Source organism: Camelina sativa, chromosome 16, assembly GCF_030686135.1.
Source record: "Camelina sativa cultivar CO46 ecotype springtype chromosome 16, ASM3068613v1".
Taxonomy (NCBI): domain Eukaryota; kingdom Viridiplantae; phylum Streptophyta; class Magnoliopsida; order Brassicales; family Brassicaceae; genus Camelina; species Camelina sativa.
In genome coordinates, this window is record NC_141895.1 from 26,449,693 (window position 1) to 26,465,302 (window position 15,610).

Consider the following 15,610-nt stretch of genomic DNA (forward strand, 5'->3'; position numbering starts at 1 on the left):
TGTTTGTAGGTGAACTTGTATGAAAACTTTACTAACTCTCTACCCATATATATATATATATATATATCGACTGTGCCTATTCCTAATAGGTTTGGGAGAATAGATTCCGTAGGTTTCAGTTCACAAAAAAAAAATATGCCGTAGGTTCCAGTTCCATATAGCGTACTTATAATTTTTAAGCCCATAAAACATGAACCGTAATACTATTCGACGAATTCTAAAACTAATCAAGAGTTGCTTAATATGGATGTAGAATGGATATGGTTTGACTTTTAGTTGTATTCATCATGAAGAAATTGGCTAAACATTAATATTTCAACAATGTGTATTTATCAAGTAATGTTAGGTTTTGGTTCTTAACTGGTTGGATACTTGCATGTTTGCATGAGACTTGGATGATCTGGCCACTAAGTGGCCATATTCTCAACGCACATCTTTTAGATATTTTTCACCTTGGAAATCAATCATTCTTTCTTTCATTCATTTTTTAGGTTTTTATTTTCTATACCTACCAAACTCCTCCACTTAAATACACATGTTTGATCAAATTTTATTCTATCTTTATCATTATAACTGTTTATATCTTGGATAATATTCATAGTCTTGTAATTAATGTATATAGAACGAACATTTTCAGAAAATAAATTGAAAAGATCATACAGTACGGAAAAAGGCAAAAAAAAAGCAGGTGAGAAGCAGAGAGAGGGCCACAAACCTACATTGGAGAAAGACACATCGACCACCAACTTTCATAGGGTGTATAAATTTGTTGGGATAAAGATTGCTTCACAGACACCAACCTCTTTGAAATGATGCTTCATTTATTAATGATTTCTTACAAGTTTGATAATATTGTCCTTTTGACGTTATGAAACCAATCATCTCTTAGCAACTGTGACTTTGAGGCCATGTTTCATGTGAAGGATTATGGAAGAAGATGGCTCGATCTTGTGCCCTTCAACGACCTTGATGTTATAATTCCGTATGATCTCAACAGCCACTGTCTTCATCTGCAAGAAAGACAAGTTTTTCCCAAGCAATATCTTGGACCGGAATTAAATACGAAGAACTTGAAAGAAGGTTCATGTTTTAGGCCTCCATTACTCTCATAGATCCATCTCTCAGGTTTGAATTCAGACGCGTCTTCTCCCCACACAGCCTTCATCCTCCCCAACGCATAAACAGAGAACAAAATCTTCCAATTTGCATCGACTTTATGTCCACTTGGAAGCATATCTTGCTTTATGGGAGACTTCCGCTCGAACGGGATTGGAGCGTAGAGGCGTAGTGATTCACACAATGCACCATGTAAATACACCATCTTGTTTAACTTGTCTGCATCTAAACTAAATCCGGAACTTGGTAGATTTGTGTTGTTTATCTCTTGGCGGATCTTGGTCATAGCTTCAGGGTTCTTGGAGAGCAGCCAAAAGAACCAAATGAGAGTGGTTGCAATGGCGTCTCTTCCAGCAAGCATGAAACTCTTGATGATGTCTTTGTGGAAGTTATCATCTCTTGGATTCAAAAGCTCATGCATACTTGGAAGTATCTAGGTTCATGTAGACGCTTAATATATCCTCATCATGAGCTTCTTCTCCAATATCATAGCGCCGAATTATTTTCTCCTCTCTCTTGGCAGATATATACTTTTCACATGATCTGTCGAAAGCAGCATTAGCTTCGGTCATCTTCTTCTCTTCTCCAACTCCAATCCAGTTTTGCAGCTTCCACAAGATCATAGGCTTCACATGTCTATACACGACCACTTCTTCGGCATCATCCATAGCTTTCGCATACTCGTTCATCGGCATTTCAATGGAAAGAGAATTTGAGTCGTATCCCGTTACCAGAGTAAGGGTTACATCAAATGCTAGCCTCTGGAAGAAGTCTTGTAAATCAAATATCATATTCTCCTCTGCAAAATTATCAAGGACCGGGACAGCTCCGTTCTTGATTTTACGCGTGATGGTCCTCAATGAGAAGCTTTGAAACTCTTGATGGCTAATTAAGCACGACCAGTGCGGATTTCCTCATATCCTCCCAGAGCTTAGAGTCAGCAGTGAAGATCCCGTTTCCTAGAAAATCGAACATCTCTTTGAACTCCGGTCCTTTGTTATAATTGGAGAAGTTAGAGTTGAAAACGTGTTGTATGTTTACAGGATCTGCAGTGATCAACATGTTCATCCCAGAGAACCACGGGCCTTTGAATACAAAAGTCAAGTTGGAGACCTCGAGAACCTCTGCAACATAATCATTAATCCTATATGAAGCGTGATGAGAATGCCAGGAAGCATCCCAAGAACTGGCCAGTTTCTAGGTGAGATTTTATTGGGTTTCTTGTGGATCAAGAAAATGGAAGAAAATAAAGACAAGAATATGAAGACTTCAAGTAAGCCTACGTAAGCCATTAGTATAAATGGTTTGTGTTTCTTGGATTTAACAAAAGATGGAGAGACAAACAAAATTTGGTTTTGGTTTTCTTTAATTTTTTTATATTTATAGTTATATTTTATTATCGTTCATCGATTAGAGCTTCCAGTTTTCTACAATGTGTAATTATCAAATTAATAATTTTCAAAACCTACCATCATTAATTAGGTTATTCTTTTTTGGTAAGATCATTAATTAGGTTATTAGCATGTGTTAAATTCCATTAGAAAACCTTTAAGGTGGTTGCCATACAATAAGCTCATACAATAATAATTCATTTTTCTTTTAGAAAAAAAGAAAAGAAACTGATCAGATATTTGTTTCATTGTTTGGACATAACACGATCGTGGAGTTGGCTGAGAACAAATTGATAGATGTAGTTTGGTTCGAAGTTTTCGAACTTCAGAAAAATGAGTGGGTCGGAAGGAGAAGTATCGTCTGTGTAGGATCTGAAACTCGTTACACCGCACTTCTCCACAATTTTATATAATCATATAAGCAATAAAACAAAACTCTGATTATATAATTTGTTTTAACGGTCAATTTACATACAAATTCTTTTTTTCCCAATTTCCTTTTTGCTTCTCCAAAATTGTTTTTAACGTTATTGTGGTTGTATTTCCTTTTTTTTAGATACCAGAGTTTAGCTATGTTTTTATATTCTCTGAAATTCTGAATTTGAGCTTTTTGTTTTGTTTTGTTTTGTTTTGTAGTAACTGTACTTGGGCCTGAAACGCAGCCCACCTATCGCCACTTAAACCTAATTTTAATCCTAAACCAAATACAAAACACCGAAATTAGGATCTTAAACCATGTGAAGTTCTGAACCTACAGAGTACAGACATCCATCTTTTTCTTTTTTGATCAAAACAGACATCATCGGTTATTGTATTAAAAGTCCAAAAGCCAAATACAAGTATATAAAAAATAAAAATAAAATGAAAGAAAACAGTCACCATTGCTTTCTTTCTTCTCTAACCATTACCAACTAGATTGTAACCCGCGGTACACCGCAAGCATATAATTTATATCTTATGTTGTATCTATTTGTTAAATATTAAATATTTTGTAAATAGAGGAATAACTAAATTTTCTAGTTGTTGTGCAGCTAAGTATTTATATTATTTTTTTAACCCGCAATACACTTCATGACTATTTGTTTGTTATATTTAGTTTGTTTTGTTTAGTGTTTGAGATTCTATTTTGATTTTTAATTATTATAACAAAAAATAAGGAATCTAAATACATAATCAGTAATTATAAGCTGTGATTAAGTCATATTTTTCTAATGATTTAATTATTTTATACAATCTTAGTTAAATCAACTTGATTTTATGTCAAATATTCTAATAGTAGTAATGTTGATATATAATTAAATGAGGATTTAACCCGTGTTAACACAAATTTAATAATATTTTATCAATTTCAACATGTTCTTTTTATAACTCATCTACTATATAACCATATTATATAGTATTTTAGAATTATTTAATTTTACATATTCGTAATAATTAAAAATTTTATTAAGTTTATATATGTTAATTATAATATTTAAATAATTGTCAATCGAAATTTTTCTTACGCTGAGAATCAAAGCTCACAGATTTTGGAAAACAAAATGAGAATCAAATTGTTTTTTTATTTGTTTACGAAGAATTCAGATATAGAATATCTTCAAAACATAACATAATGTATGGTTAAATATATGATAATTTATATTTTTATATAGATTATTGTTATATTTTTAATTGAAATGAAATATAAAATATTTAGAAAACAAAATGTAGAATAATATTAGTTTTGGAAAACTTTTAGGAATTAATGTTGTAAATAATTTTTTAAATAAACAAAACTAAAAAGCCATACCAACTTCAAAAATGTTAAGCCCTCCACTCACCTAACTTGGAGCTAGAAAAATGTGGTTTTGTAAACATTTAGGGTTCTAAACTTTTCAAATCCGTAGTTGTGGTACATGAGTCTTGTTCTTGATAGTTTTAATTTTCTCTCAGTTCAATGTTCATCATAAACCCTAGCAAGCTCAATTTTTTTTTCTTACAGATTTCGGAAATTACAGGAATCAGTTAAAACATGGCACCGAGAAAGAAGACACCAAACATGATTTGGGTACACACTCTTCTTACTCTCCTCTTTGCTACAAAAAAAAATCGAAAACCTTGTCATATTTTTTATCGATTTAGTTCTTGAATTGGATTTTGATTCCTCTGTTTCAATAGCAAACCATGAGTTTGGTACTGTTATGGGACTAATCTCTCACTGTTCATGTTTCCTAAAACTCTAGAAGCTTAATTATTTGTCTTTTAGGTTAGGAAATCGCAACAACCAGAAAACATGGCAAAACCTGCAACAGAGGAAACGAACAAATCGCTACTAGACTGCTCTCCTCTCCTCGAAGAGCTACCGCAAAGTTCCAATAGTGTATGAACTCTTTGTTTCTCTCCTTCTTTGATTTGAATCTCTGCTTTCTAAATTTGCTGGCAGATCTTTAAAAAAATTGATATTTTTCATTCAGGTTGCAGAACAACCTGCAACTAAAGAGCAAACATTGTCCAAGTTAGACTGGTCTCGTCTCCCTGAAGAGCTACTGCACATTATCTCTGACAATCTTGAGGACTGTTTCGATGTTATTCATGCTCGATCTGTTTGCCACCCGTGGCGATCCATCTTCCCTTTTCCTTCTTGTCTATTAGGCACAAGTTATTCACTTCCCTACTTCTCCAAGTTCCCTCGCAAAAGCAAAGGTTATTGCACCCTCGAGAAGTTCCCTATGTTCCTTTTTAGAGTTCTTGCTCCTGCTGTTGGGTTGCCTTCTGAGTTTTTTGTGGGAGGAATAAACCGAGATAAGTCAGTGAAGGCGCTTCCATCTCCCTTTCAATGTTCAGTGAAAGTGAACATCCCAGATTCTGAGCCTACACTGATGAACGTTCTTGACTGTCAGATTCTCCCTCTGGGGTTTCAGTACAGAATGGTCGGTTGGGATCCTCAATCATTGGCTACAAGTTTCCGAGGCGTGGCTTCTCTTCCGCTAGGAGAGGGAGAGTTTGTTGTGCTTATTGGCTACTCTCATAATCTGTTGGTGTTAACAAGTGCTGATATGAGGTGGATGCGGCTTGAGAAAACCTCAAGAGCTGACTGCAAAGATATAGTCACTTTTAGAGGCAGGTTCTATGCAGTCTTTCTTAATGGAGATGTTTTCGTGATTGATCCTTATACACTGGAAGCAACTCCCCTAGTGCCCTCGGAGCGTCTGAACTCACAGAACTATCTTGTACCATCTGGCAATGATGAACTTTTCTTGGTTGAGATGATTATTGTTCGTGGTAGTGTAATAGACTTTAGCAAGTTAGCATGTCGAGTGAGTAGATTAGATGAGGAGGCTGGTGAATGGGTCGTGGTTAATGATTTGGGAGGCCGTGTGTTGTTAATTGGACAACCGGGAAATAGCTGCTGCTCAGCTAGGGAGCTTCCTGATGGTTGTGGTGTAAGTGAGAACTCAATGTTGTTCACCAATGAACCATTCGGTTCAACTTACTGCTATAAATATGGAGTAGATACAGGAAACGCTGAAGACGACCTCAATTTTTGGAGATCCTCAAAAGAGACTTGTGTGACGATCTTCAGAACATCTCCCATGGTGGCTTTCCTTTGTATTGAGCACAAAAATCCGTAAAATCTTACTTTGGATAACTGAGAAACGTCTGCTGGCTTTTGTTATGGTGATATTCTAGTTTTAATGTTTTCTAGTTGTAAACTATCTCCCCCAACATTGTTGTCTCTATTATTGAAATGGTTGTCTTATGAACTCTCGAAGCTGTGTGCCTGGTGCTGCTCTTGGTATAACACAGTCACGGTCATGTGATTGACCAAAGTTCTTTAAACCTGCAGCAGATACATAATGGGCTCTGTCCCTTGCCATCTTTTATAGCTACAAGCATGTAAGAGTATACATTGCACCACCTTTGATAACTTCACCTAGTATTTGTTTTCTTTCCGGTTCACCTTTCATGATAACTTAAGAACAAGGTGTAAGAACTTTGATCGGCAACAATTCTAATTAGATATTTTGTTTCAAAAAACAGCCTAAAAAAAACTTCACTGATCAAATCTAATTTTCCATTTAATAAATAATAAATAAAACAAGCTATTGTAATAAAGGTTCTGATAAAAAAAAAAAAAAAGGAATTAAACCGGATGTAAACCGATACCTTGAACCGGAGGATCGTAGTCAAATTATGTAGTTGAGAACGACGGCAAAATCTTACTTTTCTTCTTCTTCCACATCTCTACCAAATTCACTGAACCCTAAAAAAAAAAAAAAAAATCTCTCGCTGGGATTGACTGACAGTCATAGTTGAGTAATTTCTTCTCCATCCTTTGGGTTTCGTCTTCGTAATCCGAGTATAGTATGTTCGTTCTCTCACAATAGTTACAAACTGATTTTATCGGGTATAGATTGTAGTAATTGTTGTGTCTAGGCTTCTTTGAGACTATTATTAATTCTTCGAAATTGACTCCTTTTGTTGCGCTTAAAACTGTTAGTGTAGTGTCAGTGTGTTATGCGATACATCTTATATATTCCTAAACCACTACAATTGTTTAAAAATTTCCCAGATTTGCAGCAGTTAGTTTCTGTCTTAATCAAGCAAACATGGCAAAGAAAGAGAAGATATCATCTTTGTACCCAGACTGGTCTCAGCTCCCGGATGAGCTACAGCAAGTTATCTCCAAGAAACTGGAGGATTACTGTTTCGATGTCGTTCATGCTCGTTCTGTTTGCCGCACGTGGCGATCCGTATTTCCCTTTCCTTCTTGCCTGTTACGCCCAAGTTATTCTCTTCCCTCGTTCCCTGGTTTCCATATCGAAGACGAAGATTCGTGCACCCTGGAGATGGTCCCTTTGTTCCTCTTTAGAATCCGAACTCCTCCTCCTGCCGCTAATGTAGTGTGGCCTTCTGTGTATTTACTAGGAGCAATAGGTCGAGATGAGTCAGATGATCATATGAAGCTTCTTCCATCTCCACTTCAGTGCTCAGTGAAACTGAATATTCCAGAATCTGAGCCAATCTTGATGAATATGCTATACTGTCAGATCATCCCTCTGGGCCATCAGTACAGGGTGATCGGTTGGGGTCCTCAAGAATTGACATTATATCATAAAAGTGTGGTTTTGCTTCCGACGAGAATTCGTTGTGCTTCTCACACACACATACTCGAGAGGTTTGCTGGTGTTAATAAGTGCTGAAATGAGGTGGGAACCGCTCAAGAATGTCCCAGATTCTCTATGCACGCATTTAGTCACTTTTAGAGGCAGATTCTATGCAAGTTTTGAAGCCAGAGAAATTGTCGTTATCGATCCTTATTCGCTGGAAGTGACTCCCATGATGCCTTCACAGCCTCTGCTCTCAGGCGATTATCTGATTCCATCTGGAGATGATAAGCTTTTCCTGGTTGAGAATTTCTACCCAGTTCCTGTTGCTGATGAAATAGATTTTAATCGGTTCACATGTAGAGTGAGTAGGCTAGATGAGGAGGCTGGTAAATGGGTCGTGGTCAGCGTTTTGGGGGACCGTGTGTTGTTTCTTGGACACTTTGGAAATGTCTGCTGCTCGGCTAAGGAGCTTCCTGATGGATGTGGTGTGACTGGGAACTCTATTTTGTTCACCGATGACCGCAATGTAACTTTTGCTTACAAATATGGACTACATACAGGAAGGGCGGAAGACGAACTCAATATTTGGAGATTCTCAAGAGAGAAACGTGTGACGATCCTCAGCACATCTCCGGTGGTGGCTCTCCGCGTTGATGACCGTTCTGAAAATCTCGCTTTGGGTACCTGAGACATACCGTTGGTTTTTTTATAATTAGCTTCTGTGATCTTTTATTTTCTGTTCTGAAGTGTGTGTGAATTTTGTGTCAAGACGGTATGCTAAATACGAGATAAGTTGTATTTCAGTTTCAGTTTTTGTTCTAACCAACTACTTTCTCAACACCGACAGCTAAGTTTATGGAAAGGGTTGTCTCACGAACTCTCAAAGCTATATGTATGGGTTTGGCTGTGTATAACTCTCAAATCTTAGTCCACGACAACAAAACAACATTCTTCTCCTTCCTCTTGAATTTTCTTCTCCGTTGACCTTTAGAGTTCGAAGCTTCAGCTCCTGCTGATGTGTCGCCTTCTGAGTTTTTTCTTGGATATTCGGAAACCAAGAAGGTCAACAATAAATATGGAGATAAACTATATAAGTCTGATTTAATTAACAATAATAATCAGCAATCAAAGCTCTCGAGTTCCAAGGAGAGTTCACCAATGGGAATTGATCTCTTTAAAAAAAAAAAAAAACTCATCATAAAAGCTCTATGAGCTTGTGGTAAATGTTCTGTACACTACACGCTTTCCTCCATTATATTGTAGTGTAGAGGCTGAGAGATTTAGGGACTTTGATAATGGCGAGTCAACATTTCTTCAAGCCTCTTCTTCCCGGATTCTACAGCCACTTGGTACTCTCTTTTTCTCCCTCTCTTCTTGCTTCTACTTTATCTGTCTCTGTCTGAGAAGGTTCTTAAGAAAGATGGGTTTGGTTTTGTATTTTGCATGTTGTCTCAGACGATTCCTGTGGCTTTCCTCTTGAAGAATGTAAAAGGACATGAGCAGAAGACGGCCGAGCTGAGGTCAGAGGCGTCAAAGAAAACTTGGGAAGTGAAGATACATGGGCAGAGAATCACTGACGGTTGGAAAGAGTTTGCAGTCGCACATGATCTTCGAATCGGTGACATTGTCGTGTTCAGACAAGAGAGCGACATGGCTTTCCACGTTACAATGTTGGGACCTAGTTGTTGTGAAATTCAATATGTGTCTTGTTTAAACGACCATAACAACCTCGGTGAGTTCGTCTCTATAAAACAGTCCATGACTAATATATAAGAGACTCAGTTTGGATTTGTTTCTTCGTTTTCAGGGAAGATTCAAAGGAAGAAGAGAGTGAGGAAGAATCCAAGTAGAGAACCAGAGTCTTCATCACTAGATCCCTCTTGTTTCGTGGCTAATATCACGGCTTCGACTCTCCTATATGACAGACTGGTATAATTTGAGCCCCAAAAAAATGATCATGCTAGGGTCTGAACGAAGATCAAAATCATGTTGTATTGTAATGTTTTTATAGAATTTTCCAAGAAGTTTTGTAAGGGAAAATGGTCTAGACACAAGATGTGGAGAGATTGTTGTTCTGATGAATGAAAAGGGCAGATCATGGACTGTTGATTTGAGAGGTAAGAGATCATGCGGAATCGCTTACATCAAACGAGGATGGAGAAAATTTTGTCAAGCCAATGAACTTAGAGCTGGAAGTTTCTTCACTTTCAAACTGATCCAAAGAGGAAGAACTCTGGTTCTACGTTTGTCCTCCAAAGAGACAGAGGCTAATGAAGTAGAGTCTCTTTCCACAGAACAGGAAAGTGATGAAGAGAGGAGCCAAGATGGGATAAGCTTACAACAAAATTCACAAAGAAAGGAAAGGAAGGGTACATTGATACGGAAAGATTCATATTCGGCATCCCAAAACCGATATGTGACCCTAACTCTTACAAGTTACAACGTCAAATGTTCTAGACTGGTTAGTTTCATCACTGAGCCCTTTCCTTTTTACAGCCTTTTTGATTCTTAATCCTTGTCTCCGTTGTTTGAATCTTTCTCAGACTCTTCCAATACATTTCACAAAGGTGAGTGGCATAATAAAGGCAAAGAAGATGAGTTTCTTGGATAAACATGGCGTAAAATGGTCTACGGATCTGAGGTTTGACAAGAAACATCTGAGAATGCGATTGGTTGGTGGCTGGACAGAGTTTTGCGATGCTAACCATGTGAAGATAGGAGAATCAGTCATGTTGGAGCTAATTTGGGAAGCACACGAAAGCTCTGTTCTTAAGTTCTGCTCCAAAGTGATGCCAGAGACCAACTGAAACAATGTTTCTAAAAGGTTACTGAATTGCATGAATCAATGTTTTCACTAGTGAGACTCCTTTTGACATTCTGGTTCACAGTAGTGATGTACAATTTATAGCTTGTGTTTGATATCTCAGTTGTACTAGAAGCTAGATGAATGCTTTACCTAGATGCTAAAGGTGTTCTGTAATAATCGATAATCTCTTTTCCAATAATAGTAAGAGTCTATGAGTCTATGACAGCCCATATCGTAACGTCCTATTAAGAATTGCAATGGTCTCTTGAAATTAATTAAACGAAACACGTGAGAGTTCACTTGTGAAACCGTCCCATTCTCCCATATTGAAACGACGGTTACATTTAGAGATTCTTTTATAACTTCTGTGATTTTTTGGAGTGAGAGTACGGACTCTTTCTCTCCCTTTGGTATGATTCGATTAATCATTCTCTGTTCATGTTTTTTTTTAGTGACCTAAAACCTAGAAGCTTTTATTTTTCTTTCTTTCAGATATTGAAAGCAGCAAATATGACAGAACACGCAAAGGAACAGAAGCAATCATCCATTATGTTAGATTGTGTAAGAACAGAAGCAATCATATCTATCCATTATGCTACTTGGACATTTTTTGTTTCATTCTCCATTAATTTTCATGTTTGTTATCAGATGTATGTATGGTGAAATTGAATCAATCATATATAACTTAGTTCTCAGTAATTGATATGCCTGTAAATCTAATCTCTCTTCATGTTTCAGTCTTTTCTCAACACAGTATTCGTTTAATCCTACAAATGATTTTTTTTTTTTTCTGAATTAGGTTTCAAAACAGCAGCCTTGTCAATCTCCATCTGTGCCAGACTGGTCTCTTCTCCCCCAAGAGCTACTTCACCTTATCGCCAAGGATCTGGAGGACGAGGAATACTGTTTCGATGTTGTCCATGCTCGCTCTGTTTGCACCTCGTGGCGATCCTCGTTTCCGTTTCCTTCTTGCCTCTTACGTCCAAGTTACTCTCTTCCCACGTTTTCAGATGAAAGCAAAGTCTTGTGCACCGTCGAGAAGATCCCTTTGTTTCTCTTTAGAGTCAAAACTCCTGCCGTGTCGCCTTCTGTGTTTTATCTGGGAGATTTAGGCCGAGATAACTCTAGGGATCATATGGAGCTTCCATCTCCGCTTCAGTGTTCGGTAAGAATGCAGTTACCAGGATCTGATCCAACCTTGATGAACATGCTAGACTGCCAGATCATCTCTTTGGGCCATCAGTACAGAGTGATCGGTTGGGATCCTGAATCATGGACATCACCTTACCGAGGCGTGGCTCTTCTTCCCTTAAACAAAGAGGGAGGAGGAGAAGACTTCGTTGTGATCCTTAACTTCACTAATGATTTGGTGGTGTTTAGAAGTGAGGAAACAAGGTGGGTGCGGCTTGGGAAAATCACAGATACTTCATGTCAGAAGGTATTGACTTTTAGAGGCAGATTTTATGCAGCCTATCTTAACGGAGACATTTTTGTTATCGATCCTTATTCTCTGGAAGCGACTCTCATGAATCCCGCAGATCATTTTAGCTCAATAAATTATCTGGTTCAATCTGGCAATGATGAACTTTTCCTGGTTGAGGCAACCATCCCACAGGCTGAAGTAGTAGAGGTTAGCCGGTTAACATGCAGAGTGAGTAGTTTAGATGAGGATGCTGGTGAATGGGACGTGGTCAGCGATTTTGAAGACCGCGTATTGTTTATTGGAGAGCAAGGGAATGTTACTTGTTCGGCTAAGGAGCTTCCTGATGGTTGTGGTGTGAGTGGGAACTCAATGTTGTTTACTGACTGGCCAGGTGATGCAATATACTTTTATAAATATGGTGTGCCTACAGAATACGCGGAAGATGACCTCAATTTTTGGAGATTATCAAGAGAGTATCGTGTGAAGATTCTTAACAAATCTCCTCCTGTGGTGGCTTTTCGTGTTGAGCACTAAGCCGTAAGATCTTACTTGGAATACCTGGCTAAGATATATGTTGGTTCTGTTTCTAAATCTTACTTTGGATACCTAAGACATATGTTGGTTCTGTTTCCTAAATCTTACTTTGGATACCTAAGACATATGTTGGTTCTGTTTCTTTTAGGTAAAGACTGTAATACATTCGTGTCAGTTTTAAATTTCTTTTGCCAATTGAAAACACAGTCGTGTCGTGTCTCGTGTGTATGGAAATGGTTAATAGTCTTTTCACTTATACTTGTCTTTTGTCTCCTCCGGTGTTGGCTCTTTGGATTAAGCGCTAAGCTTTAAACTCTTACTTTTGATACCAAAGACATGTGTTTTTTTTTAATTATTATTATTAAATCAAAGATATAACTTTCCAATACAAAACCACCATTATTTAGAGTTTAAAGCTTAGCAGTTAGCACTCAAAACCATACTAGATGAGTAGCTAGATGAGCAAAGGAACACACTTAGCACATGGAAACACATCTCTGCAAACCCATAATATATCAAAATACCATGTTTGATGTTATAAACACTTTAATAGTGAATGTAATTTGCATGTTCTTTAAAAAAAAAAAAAAAAAAAAAAAAAACAAGCACATCATTTTGCTTGTTCTTTCATATATGATGCAGCAACTCTGCATTTGATATTTTGAATGTTATATCATTTTCTGTGCCAGATCAAGTAGCATGAACGTAAAAGACATATTTCCTTTTTTTCGTTATATCATTCTGTGTGTGTTTATGGTGAATTTCTATTTTCTAGTTCTTGCTATTTTTTTTTTTGGGTAGCTAGGTTGAACCTCCTTATGTAATTGTTGCTTTTTCTTATTTGTTATTTAGTTTTAAGTTTTACACAAAAGAGAATCTCTTTCTTTCTTTGTGTTGATTTAGATTAATTCATCCGTGACGATCAAAAGTTTCATCTTCGGCATTCCCGAACCGATTTGTGACAGTAACTCTTATACCTTATAACGTCAGCTTATTATACTGGTTAGTTTTCCATCACCATAATCTTAATCTTATAATATTTCCATGTCAAAAAGCCTTTATTTATTTAATCTAATAGTCTTATAGAAGCACAATCATAAGCATAGACGACAAATGATCATTCAATGATTTGTTTAGTTTTTTATTCAGTAGTCGTGGTGCCGGCTCAGACATTGGGTCTATAGGCAAAATTTTGAAACAAGACACCTTCTAATATATGAAAATCATAAAAAATTTCATTTATTTTGATAAAAATAAAAACTAGTACTGTTTTATGGGTCTCTTTTTCGTTTAAAAAAAAATTAAAAACTTGAACTCTATTTCATATAAAAATACAGACCCTTTTCATTCATACAATTTTTTTGGACTCCTTTTATCCAAAAAAAATTGGATAACATATTTTGCTTCTTCATATCATTAACTTCTTGAGTACTTGTCATTTGTCTTTTTATTATATATATTATTAGTACTCTATTTTCTTCAAATTTAATTTTTCTTCCTATTCATGGGTTTCTTGAAGTAGATTTTTTTTTTTCAAGTGAAAAGAAATGTGAATGTTAGATAAAAGAGTTAAAAAAAAAATATTTTTGACCTCGTCAATCATTTGTTAGCGGAAGTCAAGAAAGTGGAAATCAACAGAAGAACCGCTCTCCCTCCTCAACGGCTCCTTCCTAAATTATAAAACTGACAATTTTGTAAACGAACTTGTGTGACTCTTTAGCATTTTGGTAAGTAAACGTAATTGGAACTGTTTTCATTGTTTGTAGGTTAATCATGTTCTTGTAGTATGTGTAGAAACCAAGAGTTTAGTCAATGCGTATCAGTTTTCATCTAGTTATAAGTGATCGATCATCTCTGGTCAGTGGCCACGTTCGTTTACAAGTTCCTGAACCCTTGAATTGTTTTTTTTTTTTTTTTTCAGATTTCGAAATCACACAACCATGGCAACGAGAAAGAAGACATCATCATCATCATCAATGCTGCCAAACTGGTCTCTTTTACCGGAGGAGTTACTTCAAATTGTCTCCAAATATGTGGAGGACTGTTTCGATGTATTTCATGCTCGCTCTGTTTGCAACTCGTGGCGATCCACATTTCCTTTTCCATCTTCCTTGTTACGCCCAAGTTACTCTCTTCCCACATTCGACGAAGTCACACTCGAAAGCAAAGACTTGTGCACCCTCGAGAAGGTCCCTTTGTTCCTCTTTAGACCCCGAGCTCCAACCATTGCTGCTAATTCGTCGTTGGCTTCTGAGTATTTTCTGGGAGGAATAGGCCGAGATGATCATCATTTGGATCTTCCATCTCCTCTTCAATGTTCAGTGAAAGTGCAGATCCAAGGATATGATCCAGCTCTAATGAACATGGTCGAGTGCCAGATCCTCCCTCTAGGCCATCAGTACAGATTGATCGGTTGGGAACCTAAAGGTTATAGAGGCGTGGCTTTTCTTCCGCTAAACAAGGAGGGAAGAAGAGGAGAGTTCGTTGTGATCCTCAACTACACTAATGTTTTGCTGGTGTTAACAAGTGCTGAAATGAAGTGGAAGCGGCTTGAGAACGTCCCAGCTGGTACTGTATGCTCGGATTTAGGCACTTTTAGAGGTAGGTTTTATGCATCGTTTCTTGCCAGAAGTACTTTCATCATCGATCCTTATTCCCTGGAGGTGACTCTCTTGATGCCTTCACCTCCGAAGCCACTAAACTATCTAGTTGCATCTGGGGATGATGAACTTTTCCTGGTTGAGGTAACCATCCCAATGTTTGAAGAAATAGATTTTAGCCGGTTCACTTGTAGAGTGAGTAGGCTAGATGAGGAGTGTAGTAAATGGGTTGAGGTGAGAGATCTGGGAGACCGTCTGTTGTTTATTGGACACTTTGGAAATGTCTGCTGCTCAGGTAAGGAGCTTCCTGGTGGTTGTGGTTTGAGTGGGAACTCAATTGTGTTCACCAATGAACCAACCTTTCCCTACAAATATGGAGTACATACTGGAACAGGGGAAGACGATCTCGATTGTTGGAGAACCACAAGGGAGAATCGTGTGATGATCTTCAATACAGATCCAGTTTTGGCTCTCCAAGTTGAGAATCTCATTTTGGATGCTTGAGTCATTCTGTTGGTTAGTTTTTTTTGTCTTTATTAGATCACAAACAAACTTAACTTTAATTATAGGTATAGATAATAGATATAACAGTGATCTCTGTTGTTGCCCATTGTTCTAGAGTTTTTTTTCTTTTTCTTTTTTCACTTGGT

The 15,610-nt window shown here is 37.2% G+C and overlaps 3 protein-coding genes and 3 pseudogenes across 6 annotated transcripts; 5 read left to right on the forward strand and 1 right to left on the reverse strand.

Annotated features, from left to right (window-relative positions):
* Window positions 1-835: 835 nt before the first annotated feature.
* On the reverse strand, window positions 836-2,547 carry LOC104753969 (alkane hydroxylase MAH1 pseudogene; annotated as a pseudogene).
* A 1,745-nt stretch (window positions 2,548-4,292) lies between these two features.
* Window positions 4,293-6,252, forward strand: LOC104752115 (F-box/kelch-repeat protein At1g64840-like). 2 transcript variants are annotated; one of them, XM_010474185.3, is made up of 4 exons: window positions 4,293-4,398; window positions 4,489-4,554; window positions 4,753-4,866; window positions 4,961-6,252. In XM_010474185.3, the coding sequence occupies exons 2-4, from the start codon at window positions 4,519-4,521 to the stop codon at window positions 6,116-6,118; spliced, it is 1,308 nt and encodes a 435-aa protein (XP_010472487.1). In that variant the 5' UTR covers window positions 4,293-4,398; window positions 4,489-4,518; the 3' UTR covers window positions 6,119-6,252. The 2 variants fall into 2 exon arrangements, with proteins under 2 accessions (XP_010472487.1, XP_010472486.1); XM_010474184.2 differs by lacking the exon at window positions 4,293-4,398 and having other exon boundaries at window positions 4,408-4,554.
* Window positions 6,253-6,728: 476 nt separating this feature from the next.
* On the forward strand, window positions 6,729-8,406 carry LOC104753970 (F-box/kelch-repeat protein At1g64840 pseudogene; annotated as a pseudogene). The gene is made up of 2 exons (XR_015583685.1): window positions 6,729-6,851; window positions 7,060-8,406. The product of XR_015583685.1 is annotated as an F-box/kelch-repeat protein At1g64840 pseudogene (transcript).
* A 421-nt stretch (window positions 8,407-8,827) lies between these two features.
* LOC104752117 (B3 domain-containing protein REM14-like) lies at window positions 8,828-10,621 on the forward strand. The gene is made up of 5 exons (XM_010474186.3): window positions 8,828-8,946; window positions 9,053-9,329; window positions 9,405-9,526; window positions 9,609-10,058; window positions 10,141-10,621. The coding sequence occupies exons 1-5, from the start codon at window positions 8,893-8,895 to the stop codon at window positions 10,402-10,404; spliced, it is 1,167 nt and encodes a 388-aa protein (XP_010472488.2). The 5' UTR covers window positions 8,828-8,892; the 3' UTR covers window positions 10,405-10,621.
* Window positions 10,622-10,761: 140 nt separating this feature from the next.
* On the forward strand, window positions 10,762-12,618 carry LOC104752118 (F-box/kelch-repeat protein At1g64840-like). Of its 2 annotated transcripts, XM_010474187.3 has the most exons (3): window positions 10,762-10,813; window positions 10,896-10,964; window positions 11,203-12,618. In XM_010474187.3, the coding sequence occupies exons 2-3, from the start codon at window positions 10,914-10,916 to the stop codon at window positions 12,358-12,360; spliced, it is 1,209 nt and encodes a 402-aa protein (XP_010472489.1). In that variant the 5' UTR covers window positions 10,762-10,813; window positions 10,896-10,913; the 3' UTR covers window positions 12,361-12,618. The 2 variants fall into 2 exon arrangements, with proteins under 2 accessions (XP_010472489.1, XP_087348025.1); XM_087491899.1 differs by lacking the exon at window positions 10,762-10,813 and having other exon boundaries at window positions 10,824-10,964.
* A 1,682-nt stretch (window positions 12,619-14,300) lies between these two features.
* On the forward strand, window positions 14,301-15,464 carry LOC104753973 (F-box/kelch-repeat protein At1g64840 pseudogene; annotated as a pseudogene).
* Window positions 15,465-15,610: the final 146 nt, after the last annotated feature.